Here is a 23,298-nt window from a genome sequence, read left to right on the forward strand (position 1 = left end):
CCCTAAATGCGCATGCCCATAAGATGGTGTTCTGTCATGTTTGAGGAGAGCTTCGGGGAGATGATTGTCCTTCTTGGGGGCTCGCAGGGATACCCTATTCTATCGTTAGTTCCAGGTCTAGCTATGAGAACTTCCTGGGACCTCGGGGATACCCTTGAGCTGCGATTTACTGCTTTGTAGCCGGAACATTGTGAGTGAAAGGGGGTGGCTGGTGGTGAGAGGAGAATGAAGAGCGTCAGCGGCTGCCGATGTGGGTGTGGTCACCGGCGGCGGCAGGACGCCCGGCTTGGGATCTCTGCAGCTGGCGGGGATGGGCTCAGCACCAGCTTCTCGCTACCCCCCTTGAACACAGCTTGCGTGGGTGTGGACATCGGAACGCCCAGCCTGGGGTCTCTGGAGCCAGCGTGGGTGTGCTCAGCGGCGGTGGGTCGCCTGGCTTGGGATCTCTGCAGCCAGAGTGGGTGTGCCCAGCAGCAGCTTCCCACAACCCCCTTGAACACCCCCTTGAACACTGTCGGCTCCCCCCTCCCCCGTGGACATGTCATCTCGTTCCATCTCCCCATGATGTCATCCCATTTGGTTGATGCCACACTCCTCTATGCTATACTGCGACAGAACTTTATTCCCTTCGGGAACTCCCCCTTTCCCAGGGATGGCCTTCTTGCCTATCAAGATGCTTCCTTAATCCAAATCCAGGATTAATGTTTGGATAAATGTTTATCTGAATACAAGGTTAAGGAAGAGGAATGGGAGAGTCTACAGGAGGCCGGGGTAAATAACAAAGAAGCAAGAGACGAGAATAAAATATAGATAGAATGACTTATACTATTTAAGCATAGATAAAGATGGGGGGCTGAGCTTAACACAAAGAGTTTCTTTTTTTTTTCTTTTTTCTTTTTTCTTTTTTCTTTGTTCTTTTCTTTTTTTCTTTTTTTTTTTCCCTTAATATATTACTTTTATTTTTAATCCATACGAACATAAGATACTTTAGATAGAAGGCAGTGCCAGGTGTGGGCCCTGGGAAGTCGGGAGGAGTAGGGATGGGGATTTATGGGGGGTGGGTGGGTGGGTGTTAACATAGTCTCAATAAGAACAAGAATGCACTTATATACGGTTGTTCTTTTTTTTTTTTTCCTTTTTTTTCTCTTTCTTTATATTTTTTTTCCTTGGTTTATTTTACTTTTTATCAGATTATAATAAACAACACTTGAATAAAGGAATACACCAAGGAGGGAGGTAGAGGGAAAGAGGAGGGAGGAGTAAGGAAGGAGTAAGGGGAATGTAAGGAGGGCGTGTTGGGAGTAAGGGGAGAAGGAAGGTTTGAGGGGAAAGGGAAGTAGGAGGGGAGCGTTAGAGGGAGGAAAGGAAAGTTGGAGGGGGTAGATGGGGTGTATGGAGGATGGAAGTGTCAGGTGGGGTTGTGAATGATGAGTTGTGTTTTCTTTTTTTATTTTTTTTTATTTTTTTTATTTTTTTTTTATTTTTTTTTTCTTATAGCAAATACCCTGTATATAAGTGATTGTAAAATGGAATGTGAAAATGAATAAAATATATTTTTTTAAAAAAAAAAAGATGCTTCCTTAATGACGGATCTTGGAATCCTGAGAGGTGGCATGCGAAGAAGAGACTTCTTAGGGTTTTTTTACCGGGGGTTTTAAATCAAATTTTAAGGGGAGTGCAGGGGGGGTTGATACGGATTGCTCAGACAGGGTTGTGGGGGAGTCTGCCAGGGCACAGGCCAGAGCTAACTAATGGGCGTGGGTCAGGAGTGCTGGGAAGGGTTGGGATTCCGGGGGAGACATTAAGCCATTCCATTGGGGGGTTCCCCATCTCTAACGACCTCCCCGTTGAGATCCATACCCTCACCACTATCCAGACCTTCCGCGCAGCCCTCAAGATCTGGCTCTCCCAGCAGGCCTGGGGATAGGTTCCCAATTTACCCGCCCGAGTGTTTGATTGCTGAATGAAAGTTGTGTTTTTACTATTTTTTCTTTGTTCACATACTGTTCTGTTTTTGACACTGCACCCCCCTCCCTTGTGGTTGTAAGCCGCCCTGAGTCCCCTCAGGGAAAAGGGCGGCATATAAATCCCAATAAAACTCTAAAAACTCTAAATAAACTCTACTGTTTGTGGGAGAGGCAGATACCGTGGGGGCCGAGGGCCAAATTATGTTCGGGGGACGCGGGTCCGCTGTTTAAGAGCGATCGCACGTTCCGACCCTCATCACCCTTCTCACACCCCTGGGTGCTCGGGATTACAGGACCCTGGTCTCCGGCTGGTGTCGCTTAACGCCAGGTCCGTGGTACATAAGGCTCCCCTCATTTACGATCTCATACAAGAGGGTAGAGCAGACCTGGCGTGCATTACGGAGACCTGGTTGGACCATGAGGGGGATGTTCCTCTTAGTGAATTATGCCCACCAGGCTTCCGGGCATTTCACCAGCCGAGAGACCAGGGCAGGGGTGAGGGGGTGGCGGTGTTTATTAGGGAAAGTCTCAGATCTCAGGAGGTCACTGTGCCTCAGATAGGCGGGTGTGAGTCCCTTTTTGTGAAATGGGGCCTTGGAGTTCAGGTGGGCCTTTTTGTTACATACCTGTCTCCCTGCTACGTTTTATCGGCCCTGCCGGAGCTGCTGGATATGTTAACTGGATTGGCGGTTGATTTCCCCAGGCTTATGATCCTGGAGGATTTCAATCTGCCTTCCATTGGTGAGACATCTGAGTCAGCTCGGGAGTTCATGGCTTCCATGGCGGCTATGGACCTAACTCAGTTAATTCAAGACCCCACCCATAATGGGGGACACACGCTCGACCTGATTTTTGTCTCTGGGCAGTGGATGAATGATCTAGATTTAGGGGATATTTCTATCCAACCCTTGTCATGGTCGGATCATTTCCTCATCAGGCTTGACTTCCATACTGCTACCCCTCACCGCAGGGAGGCGGAACCGACTAGATGGTTCCGCCCCAGGTGCCTGATGGACCCTGAAAGGTTCCTGATGGAGCTTGGGACTTTTCCTGAATCCCTTGCTCACAACTCGACCGAATCCCTAGTGGGATAGGGCAGCCACTGAGGCTTTGGATCGCGTTGTGCCTTTGCGGCCTCTGACCCGGTGTCGATCCCAGGTAACTCCCTGGTTTACCGAGGAGCTCCGGGAGATGAAATGCCGGAAAAGACGCCTAGAGAGTGGTTGGAGGGCCAGCCAGTACGAATCTGATCAAACACTAGTAAGAATTCATATTAAATCTTACTTAATGGCGATAAAAGCGGCAAAATGGCAACATTTTCCCGCTCTTATCACGTCCACAGATAACTGCTCAGCCGCCCTGTTTAGGGTGACCCTCTCCTTAGTTAACCAAGGAGCTGGGAAGGACCCCTTGCAGGATAGGGCTGAAGAATTTGTTCAGTATCTGCAGGATAAAATCGCTCAGATCCGAACAGGCTTGGACTCTGACTGGGTAGATTCGGGAGAGTCAACGGGGATGAATCTTGTGGAGACCATCTGGGATGAGTTTGATCCTGTGACCCCCAAGGGCATGGACAGGATTATGGGGAGACTCAGTGCTGACACTTGTGTGCTGGACCCATGTCCCTCTTGGTTAGTCTCGGCTTCCCAGGAGGTGACACGAGGCTGGCTCCAGGCGATTACCAATGCTTCGTTGAGAGAGGGGTTCTTTCCCACTGCCTTGAAGGAGGCGGTGGTGAGGCCCTTCCTTAAGAAGCCTTCCCCGTACCCAGATTCTTTAGCCAACTATCGTCCGGTCTCCAACCTTCGCTTTGTAGCGAAGGTTGTTGAGAAAGCGATAGCACATCAGCTTCCCCAGTCCCTGGATGAAGCTGTCTACCTGGATCCGTTTCAGTCAGGTTTCAGGCCCGGATACAGCACGGAAACAGCATTGGTCGCGTTGGTCGATGATCTCTGGCGGGCCCGGGACAGGGGCTGCTCCTCTGTCCTGGTCCTATTAGACCTCTCAGCGGCTTTTGATACCATCGACCATGGTATCCTACTGCGACGACTCGAGGGGTTGGGAGTGGGGGGGCACCATTTTACAGTGGTTCTCCTACCTGTCGGATCGTTCACAGTTTGTGTTGACTGGAGGGCAGGGATCGACACCGAGGTGCGTCACTTGTGGGGTGCCCCAGGGGTCGTTTCTCTCACCCCTCCTGTTCAACATATATATGAAACCACTGGGTGAGATCATCCGTGGTTTTGGGGTACGGTATCATCAATATGCTGATGATACCCAACTTTTCATCTCTACCCCAAACCACCCAAATGATGCCCTCGACGTGATGTCCCAATGCCTGGAGGCTGTGCGGATCTGGATGGGGAGGAACAGGCTCAAGCTCAATCCCTCCAAGACGGAGTGGCTGTGGTTTCCGTCATCCCAATTTGTGCATCTTGTTCCATCTTTGATGATAGGGGGAGAAATTTTAGCCCCCTCAGAGAGGGCCCGCAATCTGGACGTCCTCCTGGATACGCGGCTTAGTTTAGAAGAACACCTGGTGGCCGTGACCAGGGGGGCCTTTTACCAGGTTCACTTGGTACATCAGTTGCACCTCTTCTTGGATCGGGATGCTCTGTGCACAGTCACTCATGCCTCGTCCTTTCTTGCCTGAACTACTGTAATGCTCTCTACATGGGGCTGCCCTTGAAGAGCACCCGGAAGCTTCAACTGATCCACAATGCAGCTGCACGGGTTATCATGGGGGCACCTAGGTGCTCCCATGTTATACCCCTTTTAGGTGGCCTGCACTGGTTGCCGGTTGTCTTCTGGGTGCAATTCAAGGTACTAATTATGACATTTAAAGCGCTCCATGGCTTAGGTCCAGGGTACCTGCAAGACCACCTACTGCCACCAGTAGCCTCCCATCGTCCAGTGCGATCCCACAGAGTTGGCCTCCTCAGGGTACCGTCAGCCAGACAGTGTCGGCTAGTGACCCCCAGGGAGAGAGTCTTCTCTGTGGGAGCGCCTTCCCTCTGGAATGAGCTGCCCCCGGAGCTTCGTATAATCCCCGACCTCCGGTCCTTCCGATGCACCCTAAAAAGTTGGCTTTTCCAGCAAGCCAGCCTGGCCTGAACAAAACAAAATAAATTATTGATCACTGTTAATTTTAATTCGATTTTTTTTTTTAAAATGTCATTGTCAATTTTAATTGGGTTTGGGATATTCTATTTTTTTTTTAACTTTTGTATTATGTGTTTCTTTTAATGTTGTACGCTGCCCTGAGTCCTTGGGAGAAGGGCGGCATATAAATCTAATAAACATTTAGGAATGTTAGAAACTATCTTAATCAATACAACCGTAGGATAAAAGTTTTCCTGCTTTCCAATCTGTAAAGAGCCTTATTATAGAAAATAAGTCAAATATTAAAACATAAAACAACCATGTTAGTCAAAAAGTTGCAAAACCCAGGTCACAGGTCCCTCGCTAATTTAATATAAGTGTTCATCCAGTTTTTACACTTGACTTTTCTATTAAGAAAATCTATTAATCTGTCTATTAAGTTTGATAGAGCTCTTGGCTTTCTCCAATTGTTTTGCGGGAAAATCCCTTCCCTTCTCTACACCAAAGCGACTGCTGAGTAGCAGGTGATTATTTATTGTTAAGAATAGCACTATACTATCTGGACTAAAGATGCACACACATACTGTATATTGGTGTGCGAGTGTATACATGGAGCTTATACACATAGTGGCTGGATACTCGTGGTCCGCTACAAAACTGTCTTATCCCCTTCTCTCCCTCAGGCTTGCCCCATAGAGGCCTCTCCTATCTTATCCCCTTGTCTGCCTCAGGCTGGCACCATCAATCCTCTCCTATCCCCTTCTCTCCCTCAGGCTTGTCCCACAGGTTTGGTTGGTTGGTTTGGTTTATTAGATTTATATGCCGCCCTTCTCCTGAGGACTTAGAGTCCTCTCCTCTTATGCCCTTCTCTCCCTCAGGCTGGCCCACAGAGGCCTCTCCTATCTTATCCCCTTCTCTCGCTAAGTCTAACTCCATAGCATCAAAGCGTTTTTTTTTTTTTTAAAAAAAATTTATTTATTTATTTTCAAAACAAACAACTCCTCCTTCTTTACATATTGTAAAAAGTGTATCAGCTGGTTACAAAAGGCTTTTGTGTATCTCTTCCACCATCATCAAATATAATTCATATTAATTCAAATGTCTTAACTCAAATATTTACTATATTAACATCATCATACCTCCACTTTTATTTGACTATAGTTATTTAAACATCCTTCATCTTTAAATATACCAAGATTCAATACATAACCACATGCTGGCATTTCATTTACTTATTTGTAAAATCCTCCATTAACATTAAATCCTCATATCCTGTTTTAGCTAAACATCCATAATATTTAATACCACATTTTTCTAATCCTCCATGTATATAATTTATTATCATTATCCTTTCTTCATTTAACTATATCCTATATCATAACATTTTCTCCCTATTAGTTAAAACTTAACTGTATCTAGTTTTGTTTTTTTATTATAATTATTATTGTTATTAATAATCTTTATATATAGTCCAAAAATATTTCTAACCTTCCCTTCTCATATCCAATTATTACTTATCATAACAGCTCAACATTGTATACATTACTATCATTATCAATTTTTATTTAACTATACCTATTACCACTGGATTTAACTAAGTTTAGCTAATTTTGAATTATACTCTTCCATCTATCTGTATCTCTCCAATAACAAAACAATCTTATATCTACTGCCATTTGTGGATCCAATTCTCCAAACATCTTTTTAAACAAGTTTGTACGAAATGATCTTTGCACCTTCTTGTTTATAGTATCTCTCATATAATGTTGATGCCCTCCTTTTGTTTCCTTTATCAGCTTGTCTTTAATTCTCAGCAGTGTTATCAAATATTTTGCAAATAGTATTTCATAGTCCATAAGTTCTTTAATTCTTTCTTCTCCTTCTATGTCCTGTCCTTTGAAATAAATTTTCTCTCCATTTAATTCTTCTTCAAATATTCCATACTTTCCTCCCTCAGAAATAAACCAATTGCCTCGAATATCAACAAGCTCAAACTCTTTATATCCGTCAATTGTTTGAATTTCCATCTTCTTATTTTGTATTTGATGAACATCCTCAATTTTTTCATCACAATTTGTTGCCAAATACACCAAATAATTCAATTTTCTTTCAATTCTTTCCTCTGTATCAAACACCCTCTTCAAAGCTGAAAGTATCGCTTGGAGAGAGGCTTGAAGAGACGCCATGTTTATACGCAGTTGTATTTTTTCTTAAAAGCTCAGCAAGACTGAAAACACTCGGCAGTGAAAGCAAACTATAAAGGAACAGCTGTACAATCTTATCAGATCTTAAGCCAGAACAGCCAAGCAATAAAAGTGTCGAGATGTAAACAGTCAATTTGTAACTTACAGGGAGTCAGAAGAGATGTTAGAATAGTCCGTCCATTTGAAACCAATCCATACTTAGAATCAATCCATGTAAATAACATTTAAAAAGTAAGATAACCACTGTCCAGAACCATTACAAAGATCAAAATCGCCGCTAAGTTCTTCTATTCTTTGATTTAAGTTAGTTTAAAAAAATTTTAGGCAGTCCATTTTTTTTAAACAATAAAAGTTTCTCACCAGCTTAACACTTCTCCTTATTGCCCTGACTTTGTCAGCCTTGAAAGACTGGATTTTTTACTGCCAGCAGAAGACTTTAGACCTGCTTTTCTTGGAGATTTTGCGATATCCCCGAAATCAGCAAGATGTAATCTTCCTGTTCACCATCTCTTCGGGATGATTTAGGTCTGTTGGAACCCCCAGCAATAAAAGTATCGAGTGCGATCTCAGAGCTTTGAGATCGCACATCGTCTTGTCACGGCCCCCCACGCATCAAAGCGTTTTTGAGGTGGGGAGGGGGAGTAGAATGTCTAAACTCCCAGCCCACAGTCTGGATGAGTCATGTGCTGGTCACACCCATACCCAAGGGGCAGTTGAAACAGAGATCTTTTAAGGTAGGGAGGGGGAGTAGAACATCTAACTCCTTAGCATCAGAGCGTATTGATTACTTTATAAGAAATACTAATGATCTGATGGTCATTTTGAAAAATCCTTTCTTAGCGAGCACCTAGAAGCCAAGAGAAACATATGTGCTAAATTTCAAGTTTGTAGGCTTTACGATTCTGGAGATTTCATGATGATGCCTGAGTGGTGTTTCGCTTTTATATACAGATATAATTTGGGGATCCTTCTTACTTGTGGTTAGTGGGAAGGAAGAAGAAGGTTTTGGACATATATGGGATGATTAGGACAGCAAAAAGGAGGCAGGTTTGCTCTTCTGCACCTTTTAATCTGGATCACTCAGAAAAGATCAGTTCTTTTCAAGCAGATTCTTTCAACAATGCAATATTAGCTGTCAAAAAGTGTTGCCTTCACATCCTGCCTAGCAATTTCCTCTAACTGGATTACCCTTGTTAGAACTGGGCTGCTAAAGAAACCGGTTCTTTGAATTTTTTCTTTCTTTCCACATTTCCTGTTACGCACCTTCAAACATCACCTCTTTATGCCTGTAAATATCATTTTTTAAAAGGAAAACAGGATCCAGGAGGCTAGTATCTTGATGATTTATTACAAATTATTTATAAAATTTACAGTTTTTTACAAAAGAAACAAGTACAAAAAAAAGCAACAACACTATTAACAGAAACATTACAGGATGAATTCTTGCCATTTAGAAAACGGGATATAAAATACTTTACATTTCCAATTGTTTCTATCCTTAATTATTTAGAGCATGATGTCACTGGGTTTTAAGAGCAGATTGAAAGCCAATTCAATGGCATTTGTCATTCATTTTTCTTCTGAGGCAGTATGGGATCCCAGCATGTATGCCCCCAGCCTCTTGAGAAATCTGTATCCTGCAGGAGATGAAACTGTTTTAAGTTTAATAAATGATTTTTTATAAAAAAAATCCCAAAATGTGAGAATGTGAGAGATCTTCTCCTTTGTCCTTCTGAGCAAGCTTTGATTTTCACACTGACCCAGGACTAATTTGTTCTTAACATGCTGTGACACAGCCATTAAATGGAGGGGTGGATTACTCATCATTATGCCTGAAAGGTCCTGGAAAGACCAGAAAGCTAATTTTGCAACCTTCATCATCCAACAGGTGTTCAATCAACACAGCAGCTCTGATGAAGAAACCTCTGCCAAAACTTGATCATCTAAGATTGCAAAAGATCCTTTCTTTCCCTCTTTCTTTCTTTCTCCCTCCTTTCTTTCTTCTCTTTCTTTCTCTCCCTTTCTTTCCCTCCTTTCTTTCTTTCTCTTTCTCCCTCTTTCTTTCTTTTCCTCTCTCTCTCCCTCCTTTCTTCTCTCCCTTTCTTTCTCTTTTTCTTTCTCCCATTCTTTTACTCCTTCCTTCCTTTCTTTTTCTCCCTCCTTCTTCCTCTTTCTCTCATTTCTTTCTTCTCTCTTTCTCCCTCTTTCTTTTTCTTTCCCTCCCTTCGTCTCTCTCTCTCTCTCTCTAAATTTGAACATGGTTCACTCAACATACAGGCCCTGCCAACTTTGAGATGGTTTGATTCTGATCTTGAAACAACAAATCAATGGAAATCATCCCTTTGTCTTTGCTCTCGAAGACCCAAATCTCCAGATGTTTCCTGCAAGGAGGGTGGAGTTCCCATCCCACCAAGCAGGAGAAACAATAAGAGGGGTTTTTGTTTTTGGTTTTTTTCCTCTGGAGGAAGATTCCTCTCTCGATGTCTCTTCCCTCCCTCCAGTGACTCTTTAAGTTTGGAATTTCAACCATCCGTTCTTGCAACGCTGTTTATTTACAAGCCTGGTCAGATCCCCCCTTTTTCCCTGGAGAGAGAGGGGGGGGGGAGAGAAGCACCTGGTATGCCCAAATATGGGAAGGAGCCTACTGCATTCCCTGCATTTTTGCTGATAAATAAATGAAGTATAGATCTATTTCAAGCTATTTACCTCTCATTTGCTAGCCATACCCTTACTGGGATTCAAAGGGGGGATATTTTTATATGTTAGGCAGTTTTATATTAACCTCTAAGCCACAAGCTCTCCTCCCTTATCAGCTTAGTCAGGGGAATGATTAAGTGATTTAAGTGTTTTGTCAAATCACCTGGTATGCCCAAATAAGGGAGGGAGCATACTGCTTCCCTTCATTTATTTATTGGCAAAAATGAAACGTACGTGTGTGTGTGTGTATACATATACATATTCATGTACATGTACACACACACACACACACACACACACACACACACAGAGGTCTGACCTTATCCTAACCTGTGGCTTTTGTGCATCTCCAATGGTTCCAGCAATTCAGCTCCTCCAACTAGCAACCCCATGCGTTGCCTTTGTCCCTTCTAAGCAAACACTGCTTTTTTATTTTTATTATTATTTTGGCCTTCCCCGATTGATTTCTTCGCCTTTCCAATCCCTGCCCTTTTCCTACTGGGACGGACGTATTTCAGGAGCTCTGCAACCGTGCATGTTTCGTCACCTCAGGGAAGGGACACACTCTGATTTTCCCAACCAACTGTGCAGTCCCTTGTTCTCCGCCAAAACAGAGATCCAGAGGATTTTTTTCACCTTCTCCCGACAGAGAGGGCAGCGGGCGCTGGTTCTGAGAATCTTCAAGGAGCATCTGGAGCAGAAGCCGGAGTGATAGCAAGGGAACATCATGGTACTGGCTGGGGACGCAAAACAGACCATGCAATCTTCTGCAGTGTTTCCTTCAGCTTTTTCCTGGAACTCCAAACAAGTGGGATCTGCAGAGGCATGATAAATATTTCGCAGATAAAAATTAAGAGCTGGAAGAGACACTGATAACAATAGAAAAGAGAAAGGAAGAGAGGAGGAGATGAAGGGAAGAGGAGGGAAGGAAGATAGAGGTAAGGAGAGGAAGATGAAAGGGAGAAGGAGAGAAGGAGAGGGCAGGAAGGGGAAGAGGAAGAGAGGAGTTGGAGAGAGAAAAGGGAGGAAGTAAGGGAAAGGAGAGGGGAAGGAAGAAAGTAGAGAAGGGAGGGAGGGAGAAAAGAAAGGGAAAAGAAGGAGGTGTCAAAACAGGCGAGGGATAGTAAACAAAGCAACCTAAGTAGTATGTTACGTATAACCCTAATGATAAATGTATAAGAATGATGAATGTAAAAAAGAATAAGGGGATATATCCCTATAATTGTATATAGAGAACAAAAAATAAAAAAACTTTTCCGGAAAAAAATATTTTGCAGGAAAGTTTAGAGCAGGGGTGTCCAGCCCACCTTGGCAGCTTTAAGACTTGGGGACTTTTAACTCCTAGAGGCTCCTTTTTGCCTCACACCCCTGCTTAAAGCCAACAAGACTTACTGATGGCGTGTGCATCATTATCACATAATGACAACATGGAACTTTTGTTCCCTAGAGCGGGAGATAAGTCCTATCCTGCGGGGAGCCCTCAACTTACAAGCACAATTGAACCCAAATGTTTTGTCGCTAAGGGAGCCAGTTCTTAAAGGATTCAGAGAGGGAGGGAGACAGAGAGAGGGGGGGATGGAGAGAGACAGACACACACAAAGAAAGAAAGAAAGAAAGAAAGAAAGAGAGAGATAGAGATAGAGAGACAGACACAGAGAGACAGACAGATAGAAAGAGATGGAGAGATTCAGAGATAGAAAGAGGTAGAACGACAGAGAGAGAGAGGCAGAGACATAAAGAGAGACAGAAAGAGACAGGGAGAGATAGAGATAGAAAGACAGAGAGAGAGAAAGAGAGGGAGTTAGAAAGAGAGAGGGACAGATAGAAAGAGAGACAGAGACAGACAGGAAAGACAGAGAGGGAAAACAGGGCTGTTGGTCACTCCACTGGCCTTCCTCTGCCCTAGAAAAGCCACACATAGCACATGGTCCGGCCTACAGTTGCTTACCAAGAAGTTCGACCTCTTTGGTTCTTCCATAGACATCCACAACCGCCCAAAGAGGGGATTCAACCGAAACGCCGCTGAAGAGGAAGGACCCTTCGGCCTCAAGGTTGGTGCTGCAGAAGACGCATCCCCAGCTGTCCACCCAGAAGCTGATAATGGTATCTTCTTCAATATATTCATCTGGTAAAACACAGGCACAAGTCTTCCCTTGGGTGACCAGGTTTGGGCACACAAATGGAGGCAGGTTGCCAGTCCGGAGGCAGGGGTCTTTCCAGGTGAAGCCCACCCGTAGACCACCCTGCCACTTCTGGTCATCTTGTAGGATTTTCAGCGTCACTTTCTCATAAAGTTCGACGGGACGGTTGGAGAAGACGATACCATCATGGAACGTGTCTCTTCTACTTACTCTGCAGCAAGATTCATCCATGAAAACCTGGGATCCTTTGATGGAGGGATGGAAGAATAGTGGACTGTAGGAAGCTTCGCCAGAACACTCCGATTCTGTGGAGACATGAAGCATCGTTGTTAGAATATTCATGACTGGGAGAGACATGGGAACAAGGTCAGCCAATGAGTAGGCATAGCAACTAAGTCAGCCAATGGAAGCTTAAACAGATTGGAGTCTGTAGAGAATAAAAACAGAAACTTGAGAAGAAAGCAGTCTGCTGTTCTGAGAAGTAAACTTGCCTGCTGAAATGAAACTAACTCCTTGTGTTTGCCTGTAACTCTCCTGCCTTGTGTGTCCTCCCCCACATTGTCATAGTAGAAAAGAGGGGGAGCACATTCCACACATCCTGTCGGCTGATGTCGGATCTCAGATTACTGCAGCTGGCTTGGGAGGGGTGCATCTTACAGGGGAAGGTGATCTATAACGCAGACTGGGGGGAGGGAAGGAACAGGGGTAAAATTCAGAAGAAAAATCAAAGCACAGGATTGACTGCGAACAGATATTGCCTAATGGATCATCTAATAAATCACTGGTTTTGTATTAAAACTTTGATGCAATAATTATGAAATAATTAGGTCATCGTTAGGAAATTTGAAATTGTGTTTACTTGGTAGAACCACCTGTTGGTATTGTACATTTATTCATCTATTATTACGTATATAAAGCAGTTAATGAATCCTGCTGCAACAGTTACCTGTGTGTGCTTCTGGATTTGAATTTATGCAACAAACTTTGACAATCATGAATACAATCACAGAAAGAAGAGAGACTAGAAGTCCTCAAGGGAACCTGTTTGCATCAGTAAAGAATACAGAATAACAGAGTTGGAAGGGACCTTGGAGGTCTTCTAGTCCAACCCCACAACTTCTAAATGCAAATTGTTCTATTGGTTGATTGTTCTCATTGTTAGGACATTTCTGCTTAATTCCAGGTTGCTTCTCTCCTTGATTAATTTCATCTATTGCTTCTCATCCTGTATTCGGCTGCTTTGACCCCCTCTTCCTTGTGACAATCCCTCAAATATTGGAAAACTACTGTCATGTCATCCCTAGGTCTTCTTTTGACTAGACTAGACAAACCCAATTCCTGCAACCATTCTTCATATGTTTTAGTCTCCAGGTCCCTAATCAACTCTGTTGAAACAGCCTAAATAACTAGCAATTCCAGCAGTTTTCCCGAGCCACTGAAATGCAGAAGAGAGTGAGACTCTGATGAGGCCTGCAAAAAATATCAGCTTTTATTTATGGCCATAGCAAAAGCTGGGTGACAAAACTATATCCAAAACATACAAACCAATGCATGTGAGGAATCACTACATCCTGCAAGAGTGGCTCAGAGTATTATATACCTTTTAGGCAGATAGAAACAAAGTTTATCCAATCAGAGACAAAGATTCGTTACCAACATGATCTTTAAAGCATTATTTTGTTCAAGCTCTTGTCTCTGTCTACCTTATCTGTGGAGAATTCCTATAGCCTTGTATAAGGGGTGCCAGCCCCCTCCTGCTTTGCCAAGTTGGTTTTTGTCAGAATGCTTTAAGGATTTATGAGCCCGGAAAACTCCCTAGTTTGGTTCATTTATCTATGGGGCCTGATATTCCCATGTAACAATTTCTTCTATGTTTTCAAGAATGTGCCTAGCTTTGTGAGACGCAGCAGGGAGACAACATTTGTAGTAATGCCATCCAGTATTAAGGTCACAATTTGCTAAGCTAGGAAAGAATTATAATTTCTGACAGTATACAATATAAGCAGGAGCCAATAACAAAGCTTAATTCTTAATAAAGGATTTCTAGCAGGATATCATATCAGAAGCCAACAGCAAATACTGGTTTAATCAGTAACAATTCTATAGTAACATAGGCAATTCATAATAAAAGCAAATAGCTAATATTGATTCATATACTCCTTCAGCAGGTATAAATATAAACATGGATATGAAAGAAAGAAATGAATACAAGATAAATGGGGACAGCAGGACAGGGATGGTGGGCATGCTGGTGCACTTATGCACGCCCCCTTCACGGACCTCTTAGGAATGGAGTGAGGTTCATGGTAGAGAGTTTAAGGTTGAAGCTGTGGGGGTTTGAGGAAGAAACCACAGAGTCAGGTAGAGCATTCCAGGCATTTACCACTCTGTTGCTGAACTCATATTTGGAGTTTGGAGTGGTTTACCTTGAGTTTGTATCTATTGTTTACCCGCTTATTGTTGTGTTTGAAGCTGAAGAAGTCGTTGACAGGTAAGATGTTGTAGCAGACAATTTAGTGTACTGTGCTTAGATCAGACCGCAGGCGGCGCAGATCCAGATTGTCCAAGGCCAAACTTCGTCCCACGTTGGGGCTCATCAGAGAGGGGACCATATTAAGAGCATCCACTGAGGGCAGAGTTTTGCTAATCCTTAAATACTTGATTTTTCTGGGACGCGAAGGAGGCTTTCAGAACATTTTGACCTTAGAGCACTCAGCACCTTCTCAAGGTGCTCTCAGCTCCCTGGCAGAACAAAACAGGTTTGATGGGTGGAGGCCGGAAGCTGTTAAATGTTTTTGAACTGCACAGGGGGCCCATTTTCAGATCTCCTGCCAGGTTTATATGAGTCTATTGCTGCAGATAAGGGAAACTGCAGATCAAGGGTTAAGGTTTGCACATATGTGGAAAAATCAAGATAAGCCTTGTGTGGGAATGAGTTTAAAAAATAAAACACCAGCACAAAATGTGCTTTTTGGCAGGTTTGCAAAATTCAGCATTCATTTTAGAAACCTTCTGGGTCAGGAAGCCAGTAAAAGTGCAAGTGGGGATTAGAAGCAACAAGTCATTCAGTTACTTTCACTTTCACCCTGTCACAAGTTAAAGTAGCAATGCAAGGATAGGCCAATTTCCCAATAAACAGGCATATTACAGAGCCAAGGTTAGGAGGTTACCGATTTGAACCTTTCCTTGGGGCCAAAAATCCAGGCCGGAGATCAGCTTATTAAGAATAACAGAGTTGGAAGGGACCTTGGAGGTCTTCTAGTCTAACCCCCTGCTCGAGTAGGAAACCTTATACCAGGGATGGCGAACCTTTTTGGCACTGAGTGTCCAAACTGGAACGCACGTTTATGCACAGTGCATGTGTGTGCCCGGGAGCGCTGGAAACTCGAAGACCAGCTGGCCGGTGTAAATGTGCATGCCTGTTTTTTGGCCGTTTTTGGCCATTTTCCGGGCAGTTTTCAGGCCTTTTCCAAGCCATTTTTCAGATTGTTTCCAAGCTGTGTTTCAGCCCGAAAAAGGCCTAAAAAGGCCCGAAAAACGCTCTGGGTTTTGCCCATTTTCTGGACCGTTTTCAGGCCATTTTCTGGTGCTCCAGCATCTGCAAACACCATGCACGTCAGAAACTAGAAGTGCAGGTGGCGAGGATGCACATGTCCAGAGAGCGAGCTCTGTGTGCCACCTCTGGCACGCATGCCATAGGTTCACCATCACAGACTTATACCATTTCAGACAAATGCCTGTCCAGTCAGGGATAGAGTAGCCACAATTTCTGGAGGCAACTTCTGTTCCACTGATTAATTGTTCTCAGTGTTAAGAAATTTCTCCTTAGTTCCAGATTGCTTCTCTCTCTCTCTCTCTCTCTCTCTCTCTCTCTCTCTCTCTCTCTCTCTCTCTCTCTCTCTCTCTCTCTCTCTCTCTCTCTCACCCTCCCTCCCTCTCCCTCGCTCTCTCTCTCTCCCTGCCTCTCTCTCTCTTCCTCCCTCCCTCTCTCTCCCCCCCTCCCTCCCTCTCTCCCCCCCCTCTCTCTCTCATACTGGCTTAATATCAAACCTTCAAGGCAATCCATACCCTCCCCCCCCTCAAAAAAAAAGAAGAGAAAAAGGGGTCCTGGTTTCATTACTGAAGAAAGAAAACTCAGTTCTTATTTTATTGAGTTGGGTCTAAATCACCAAGTCTGGCAAATTGCTTTGGAAAAAGTCCACGTTCAAGCCTACTCTGTTTTCCCAACCTTCAGCAGCTGGGATTCAGGCATGCTGTCCCTGAAGATGAAGGTTCTACATCAGACTTCCAGGAAAAGCACCCAAAAGCGCTTCCCCCCGCAAAAAAGCAACTGGACTTCCTTGGTTTTTTTTCCCCTTTGAAAATGTTTCGCTTCTTATCAAAGAAGCTTCTTCAGTTCAGTTCTTCAATTCTTCAGTTGTTCAGAACTTCTTTGAAAATGTTTTGCTTCTTATCCAGGAAGCTTCTTCTGTTCTGAAGAAGTTCTCCTGAACAAGCAAAGAACTGAAGATGCTTCTTGGATAAGAAGTGAAATGTTTTCAAAGGAAACAAACAACTAAGGAAGTCCAGCTGCCTTTTGCAAAGAAGTACCTTTGGGACAACCACGACCTGGAGGATGGAAAATATCCATAGACGTCTGAGGTGTAGCATCCATCACCCAATTGCTTGTCCTCTGCTACACTTGCCCTTTCATGCTTTACAAAGACGGAAGCGAGTTGCTGCCAATCTCTAGCATCAATTCTTTAGTGTGCCTAGTGGCGAGAAGCAGCCATAGGGCTTCAGTGCTCAGATAAAGCACTCAAGATAAAGGTAAAGGTTCCCCCTGCACATATGTGCTAGTCGTTCCCGACTCTAGGGGGCGGTGCTCATCTCCGTTTCAAAGCTGAAGAGCCAGCACTGTCCAAAGACGTCTCTGTGGTCATGTGGCTGGCATGACTCAACGCCGAAGGCGCACGAAACGCTGTTCCCTTCCCACCAAAGGTTGTCCCTATTTTTCTACTTGCATTTTTTACATGCTTTCAAATTGCTAGGTTGGCAGAATCTGGGACAAGTAACGGGAGCTCACTCCGTTATGCGGAGGTAGGGATTCGAACCGCCAAACTGCCGACCTTTCTGACTGACAAGCTCAGCGTCTTAGCCACTGAGTCACCGCATCCCTCAGTGTCTGTTCAGAAATCATTTCGTTTGAGCGCTTCCCTTCCAAGCTGTGTTGAAACACAGCATTTCAAAGCCAATTTGGTGCATCCAGAAAGCTACCTTGAATGTTCTTCCTTACCGTCGTCAGAGGGACTAAGGCAGGCTCCCATGGTTAGCTGGGGCTTGGCTTGGCTGAGCTAGGTTGTGCTGTGCTGTGGATCCTGGTTGCTAGCTTCTTGCTTCTCCCTTTCAAATAGAGACAGAAGAAGCAACTTTCCAGGTTCTCTGACTACCAGCAAGGACTCAAAGCGAAAGGAAGGAAGGAAGCTGTTTTATACAGCCCTCTTGTGAGTTAAACATTAATCATCATTGTGGTTTCTGGGGAAGTGTGTGTTTCTGTGTGTAACAGCTTTTGTTGTTATAGGAGGGAATTTCCAGCTTCTCTTTCTCTTTCTCTCTTTGGTTCTGAAATCCGAGCCTGGGTGCAACTGCCCTGTTTGCATTCGTTTACCTCTGGCTTCTTGCCCAAATGCACAAAACGGCTCCCTGCTTTGGCTCAGCTCAGCCAGGGAGTCTGAGCCCTGGAGAAATGTGAGGCACCCCAATGCTGTTCTGATGGATGTGCTCGAACGCTGCTATCAGTGGTAAGTGAGAAGCATTTGTGATGGAGACCTTCAGAAGTTGTGAGTGCTCCATCACTGGAGGCTTTTAAGAAGATACCCAGAGGTATTTCACAAGAGTCCTCCTCTCTTCTGCTCACAACAGAATCCCTTCTGCCACCAGGCTCAAAATTTTGGGTTTGGACAACCTGGAACTACGCCACCTACGGTCTGATCTAAGCATAGTACGTAAAATTATCTGCTACAACGTCCTACCTGTCAATGACTTCTTCAGCTTCAACCGCAATAACACACGGGCTAACAATAGATGCAAACTCAAGGTAAACTGCTCCAAACTCGATTGCAGAAAATACGACTTCAGCATCAGAGTGGTCAATGCCTGGAATGTTCTCCCTGACTCTGTTGTTACATCCTCAAACCCCCACAGCTTCAACCTTAAACTGTCCACCATGGACCTCACCCCTTTCCTAAGAGGTCCATAAAGGGGGCCGCATAAGTGCACCAGCGTGCCTTCCGTTCCTGTCCTACTCTCCTCGTTTATTTGTATTCATTTCTTTTGTTCATGTTTATACTTATATCTGTTATGGTGTACATTTTGATAAAATAACAAACCAATAACTAAGTAAGTAAGTAAGTAAGTAAGTAAATAAATAAATAAAGTATTGGACAGCCACTTGTCTGGAATTATATAAGGTCTCCTGCTTGAGCAGGGGGTCGGATTAGAAGACCTCCAAGGTCTCTTCCATCTCTCCTCTCGCCTCCCTTCTTTCCTCTCCTCTCTTCTCTCTTCCCCTCCCCTCCTCTCCTCTTCTGTATTACACTGTTTTCCAAGTTTGGGAACTTCGGACTTCAATTCCCCAGCCAGCTGCCATGCTGGCTGGGGAATTCTGGGAGTTGGAATCCAGACATCTTAAAGTTTCTGAGGTTGAATCATAGAATCCTGGTGTTGGAAGGGACTTCGGATGTCTTCTAGTCCAACCCCTGCTCAAGTCAAGAGTCCTTCTACCATACTGAACCAACTGTTTGAAAAACACATTTTTATGACAGTTGTGCCATCCAGTGAAGCTTTTCTACAAAGGATTGTACATTTACCATAATGCCCAGCCTGGTCAGAAATCTCATTCAAGCATCTTAATTCATTGCACAACTGCTTTCTTACACACTAAATAGTTTCTGTGTGAGGCTCGTATATACCACTCCCACTAGCATTTCCCAAATGCTTGCTACCTTCCCCCCCTTCTTTCCCAAGGTAGACAAGTAGTTTGCTAACAAGGCAGTTACAACATCTGGCTCAAAACATTACAGAACCACTAGATGGCAGGATCAACAACACTGCTGCCATCTAGTGGGATGTTGGGGGCTTGCAGTTCAATTACCATCTTGCTACAGTGGGGTTTATATAATACTCCAGGTATTGCTGAAAATGCAGTTTCTGTAGGAAATCTTTTTTTCTTTTTCTAATTCTTCTTTTCTGTGGACTGGCCATTCCCAAATCCTGCAAGCGTTCTTCATATGTTTCAGTCTCCAGGCCTTTAATCATCTTAGTTGCTCTTCTCTGCAATTTTTCCAAAGTCTCATCCATTTCAATTTGGGGTAAAGAAAAAGCATGGACAAGTATGGTTGCAAATCACAGAAATGGGGGCAAACAAAGAGTTTGAGGCAGGATAATTTCCATCTCCAGGAAATTTTCATTAATGGTAATTTTTAATGATGATGGAGGAGGAGGAGGAGGAGGAGGAGGAGGAGGAGGAGGAGCTGCAGTAGCAGGAGGAGGAGAAGCAGAAGAAGAAGCAGAAAGAAGAGAAGAATCAAGTGAGGAAGAAGAGCAGAAGCAGGAGGAGGAGGAGAAGAAGCAGGAGGAGGAGGAAGAGGAGCAGAAGCCGCAGGAGAAGGAGAAGAAGCAGAAGCAGAAGGAAGAGGAGAAGCAAGTGAGGAAGAAAAGCAGAAGGAGGAGGAGAAGATGAAGCAGGGGGAGAAGGAAGAGGAGGAGAAGCAGGGGGAGAAGAAGAAGCAGAAGAAGGAAGAGGAGGAGAAGCAAGTGAGGAAGAAGAACAGAAGCAGGAGGAGGAAGAAGAGGAGCAGAAGCTGGAGGAGAAGAGGCAGAAGAAGCAGGAGGAGGAGCAGGCATGACAGGAAAATAGTGATCTAATGTGTAATTAATTTGGATTGCATTTGAACATAAGCAGAAAGTAAGAACAATCAGCATTTGTCTGGCGCTATCTATGACTTCTGAGACTGGCACACTGTCAAAAACCCAGTGCTTGGCTTCTGGCCCAGGAAAATTGGGTCACTGCTATTTTAAGCTCCAAAGCAGAGGACGGCACTTACACATCTTGGATGATTCCAAAGAAACTAAGCAGGCCTGAAGCTCATTACTCCTTGGAGAGGAGAAGGCTGAGAAATGCCAGGGGCTGGAGCCCAGGCTGGGCAGGAGGAGATGCAGGTCACAGCGGCAAAGCTACCATCCTATCATTTTGGTTGATTAGTCAGTGGACCTTATCAAAAATGTACCTGGCAAGAAAAATCCCTGGGCAGGCACGGTCCGGCTTTCAGAGTAACCCAAACAAGAAACAAGAGCCAGGAATATCAACATTACCTTTATTGTGAGGTGATAGCAGAAGTCTGAAAGGTATCTCCCCTCCATTCCTTTTACTTTTACTAACATGGACAGTGAAGTCTAGATTTTCCAAAGCCCTACTAGTTTTTCCCTGTCCCGATATGTCATGTGATGACGCGGTGATGCTGTGAGTTTGACACCACTGCTCTAGAAAAAGTGCAGAGAAGAGCAACCAGGATGATGAGGGGACTGGAGGCTAAAACATAGGATGAACAGTTGCAGGAACTGGGCATGGCTGGTCTAGTGAAGAGAAGGACCAGAGGAGGCATAATAGCAGTCTTCCAATATTTGAGGGGCTGTCGCAGAGAGGAAGGGATCAAGCTGTTTTCCAAAGCACCCAAAGGCCAGACGAGGAATAATGGATGGAAGCTGATCAAGGAGGGATTCAACCTAAAAATAAGGAGGAATTTTCTGACAGTGAGAACCATCAAACAATGGAACAGAAGTTGCCTTCAGAAGTTGTGGGAGCTTCATCCCTGGAGGCTTTCAAGAAGAGATTGGGCTGCCATGGGTCAGAAATGGTGTGGGGTCTCCTGCTTGGGCGGTTGGACTAGATGACTTAACAAGGTCCCTTCTAACTCTGATAATCTATTTAAAGATCCTCTCAGAAGCCTGGATTCCAACCACCTCAGAAAATAATTCCAAATAAATGGACGCTTAATATTTTAAGCCAGTGTTTGTCAACCTCAGGAACTTTAAGATGTGGGGATGTCAATCCCCAGGGAATTCTGGATGATTTCTTTTTCAACGCCCAGAATTCCCTGGGGATTCACTTCCCCACATCTTAAAGTTCCTGAGATTGACAAACAGTGGTTTAAAATATTAAGACGGTTAAAGTTGCTGAGCTTTACCCAAATGGCCAAAAGTTTCTTCTTCCAAATAGATTAGCTTTCTAATCAAATTTGTTTTTCTTCTTCTTGATTCCGTCTTTAAGACAATTAGACTTTGAGTTATTGTTCAGTTTGTCTTACTAAGATTGTTTTCTTCTTTTTAAAGCTTTTAATTGACATACTTATTTTTTCCCAATGAGAAAGAAGACTTTCAAGAGATTTTGCCATTTGTCAGAAATGGTGTAGGGTCTCCTGTTTGAGCAGGGGGTTGGACTAGATGACCTAGAAAGGTCCCTTCCAACTCTGTTAATCTGTTATGAAAAGGACTTCTACGATCTATTTTTGACTAGGCAAAATGGAGCAGTCCTTTAAAGGTTGAGTGATATTTGAACAACAAACCAAAGTTTTGTTCAAACCAAACAGCAAAGCAGTGAGAGATAAGATTATCAGCGAGTTAATTATACACATTAAATTTCCCCAAGTTATTTATTCTATTTTGTTCCTTCAAGTCAATATTGACTCCAGACAATGGCTTGGGCATATCCCTGTAAATTTCTTGGCAAGATTTCAGAAGTGATTTGCCATTATTTGCTTCCTAGGGATAAGAGAGATGGAGTAGCCCAGGTCCCCAAGTTATGGATGAGATCTATGACTAGGCGCATTATCCTCTCATCAATTTTCCTACAGGGTGGATTCACCAATATGTTATATATTTTTCTAAAAAAATTTTTTTTTATTTGTTTTTGAGCAAGGACAAACAAACATAAAAGTGAAAATAAAAAAAATCATCTTCCATTACAAATTGTAGAAAGTGTGTCACTTGGTTACACTATTTCCATGCATCTCTTCCAGAGTGACCACCTGCTTTTCATATCAAATAGCATATTTTAAATTCACCTATATTCATGTATATCACAATTATTATATCTCAACCTTAATTTGACTATAATTGTTTTTACATCCTTTTATATATAAATATTCAAAATCTAGAATAGGATTATACTTACCTTAATCTCAGGAGGACAGGACATAGAATTGTAGGTAAGGAAGGGACTTTGGAGGTTGTCTACCCAAAACCCCTTGCCCATGGCCTTACCCCATCCTGGAGAAATGAGTCAATTCTCTGTGGAGATTCTCAGTCATCCAGGTCATGGTTGTCCTGAAGGTGCTTTTTCAAGAGGCTACTGACTTTCTGGTTCTTCTTTGAAATGCTGAAGAAGCTTCTTGGATGACAAACGAAACGTCTTCAAAGAAAAAATGTGGATGCGCAGAAGGTAGAGGAGAGGAGAGCAGTGGATATCTATGGGCCGGTTCTTGGGACGGAAGAGCCATTGCTGCTAGCGAAGCCCCACCCTGGCTCTGGGGATAAAAGGCAGGGGGCAGAAATGATGTGGCAGACAACTATTCATTTCCATGCCCGACAGATTTGTTAGAGAGAGAAACTTTTTGCTGGGGCTGCTGGCATTCCTAATAATGGAATAATTGATTTAACTAGAGAGGGTTTGTCGTGTTCGGGGAGCTGGGTCAAAACAGCTTCATCCAGCCATTTGAGGACACCGGCTGTTTTTCATTGCAAAAGTGAAAGTATACTCAGCCTTGTCAGAAATTAGTCACCGGGGTTGTTGGCTATTTTTTAACCTCATAATCTTATTTGCAAAAGGCAGAGGGCCTTTCCAGCTGGAAATTTACTTCAAACATGACCTTCAATCTTAAGGCCAGGGGTGTACAGGTAGTTCTCGACTTATAACCATTGGTTTAGGACCGTTCTAAGTTACAACGACACTGAAAAAAAGTGACATGACCATTTTTCATGCTTAGGACTGTTGCAGCGCTCCCGGTGATCAAAATTGGGACGCTTGGCATTTGGTTTCATATACATATGGCTGTTGCAGTGTCCCAAGGGCCATGCAATCTCCTTTTGCTGACTTTCTGACAAGCAAAGTCAACAGGATGGCCCCAATGCACTGAATAAACGTTTCACTGA

The 23,298-nt window shown here is 43.8% G+C and overlaps 1 protein-coding gene across 2 annotated transcripts; it reads right to left on the minus strand.

Moving 5' to 3' along the window:
- Positions 1–10,471: 10,471 nt before the first annotated feature.
- On the minus strand, positions 10,472–22,486 carry NEURL3 (neuralized E3 ubiquitin protein ligase 3). Of its 2 annotated transcripts, none has more exons than XM_032230017.1 (3): positions 22,411–22,486; positions 11,919–12,416; positions 10,472–10,785 (listed from the first exon to the last, which is right to left on the minus strand). In XM_032230017.1, the coding sequence occupies exons 2-3, from the start codon at positions 12,340–12,342 to the stop codon at positions 10,514–10,516; spliced, it is 696 nt and encodes a 231-aa protein (XP_032085908.1). In that variant the 5' UTR covers positions 12,343–12,416; positions 22,411–22,486; the 3' UTR covers positions 10,472–10,513. The 2 variants fall into 2 exon arrangements, with proteins under 2 accessions (XP_032085908.1, XP_032085906.1); XM_032230015.1 differs by lacking the exon at positions 22,411–22,486 and adding an exon at positions 17,387–17,541.
- Between the last annotated feature and the right edge of the window lie 812 nt (positions 22,487–23,298).

Source organism: Thamnophis elegans, chromosome 13 (genome assembly GCF_009769535.1).
Source record: "Thamnophis elegans isolate rThaEle1 chromosome 13, rThaEle1.pri, whole genome shotgun sequence".
Classification (NCBI taxonomy): domain Eukaryota; kingdom Metazoa; phylum Chordata; class Lepidosauria; order Squamata; family Colubridae; genus Thamnophis; species Thamnophis elegans.

What these genes read in the sequence shown, in the direction of transcription:
- NEURL3 (XM_032230015.1), bottom strand. Translation starts at nt 17,417, where the DNA reads ATGGGAGCCTGCCTTAGTCCCTCTGACGACG. An exon ending in CCTTAGTCCCTCTGACGACG is followed by an intron (nt 12,417 to 17,386) that starts GTAAGGAAGAAC and finishes ATGTCTCCACAG; the next exon opens with AATCGGAGTGTTCTGGCGAA. An exon ending in CAAAGAGGTCGAACTTCTTG is followed by an intron (nt 10,786 to 11,918) that starts GTAAGCAACTGT and finishes ATGCCTCTGCAG; the next exon opens with ATCCCACTTGTTTGGAGTTC.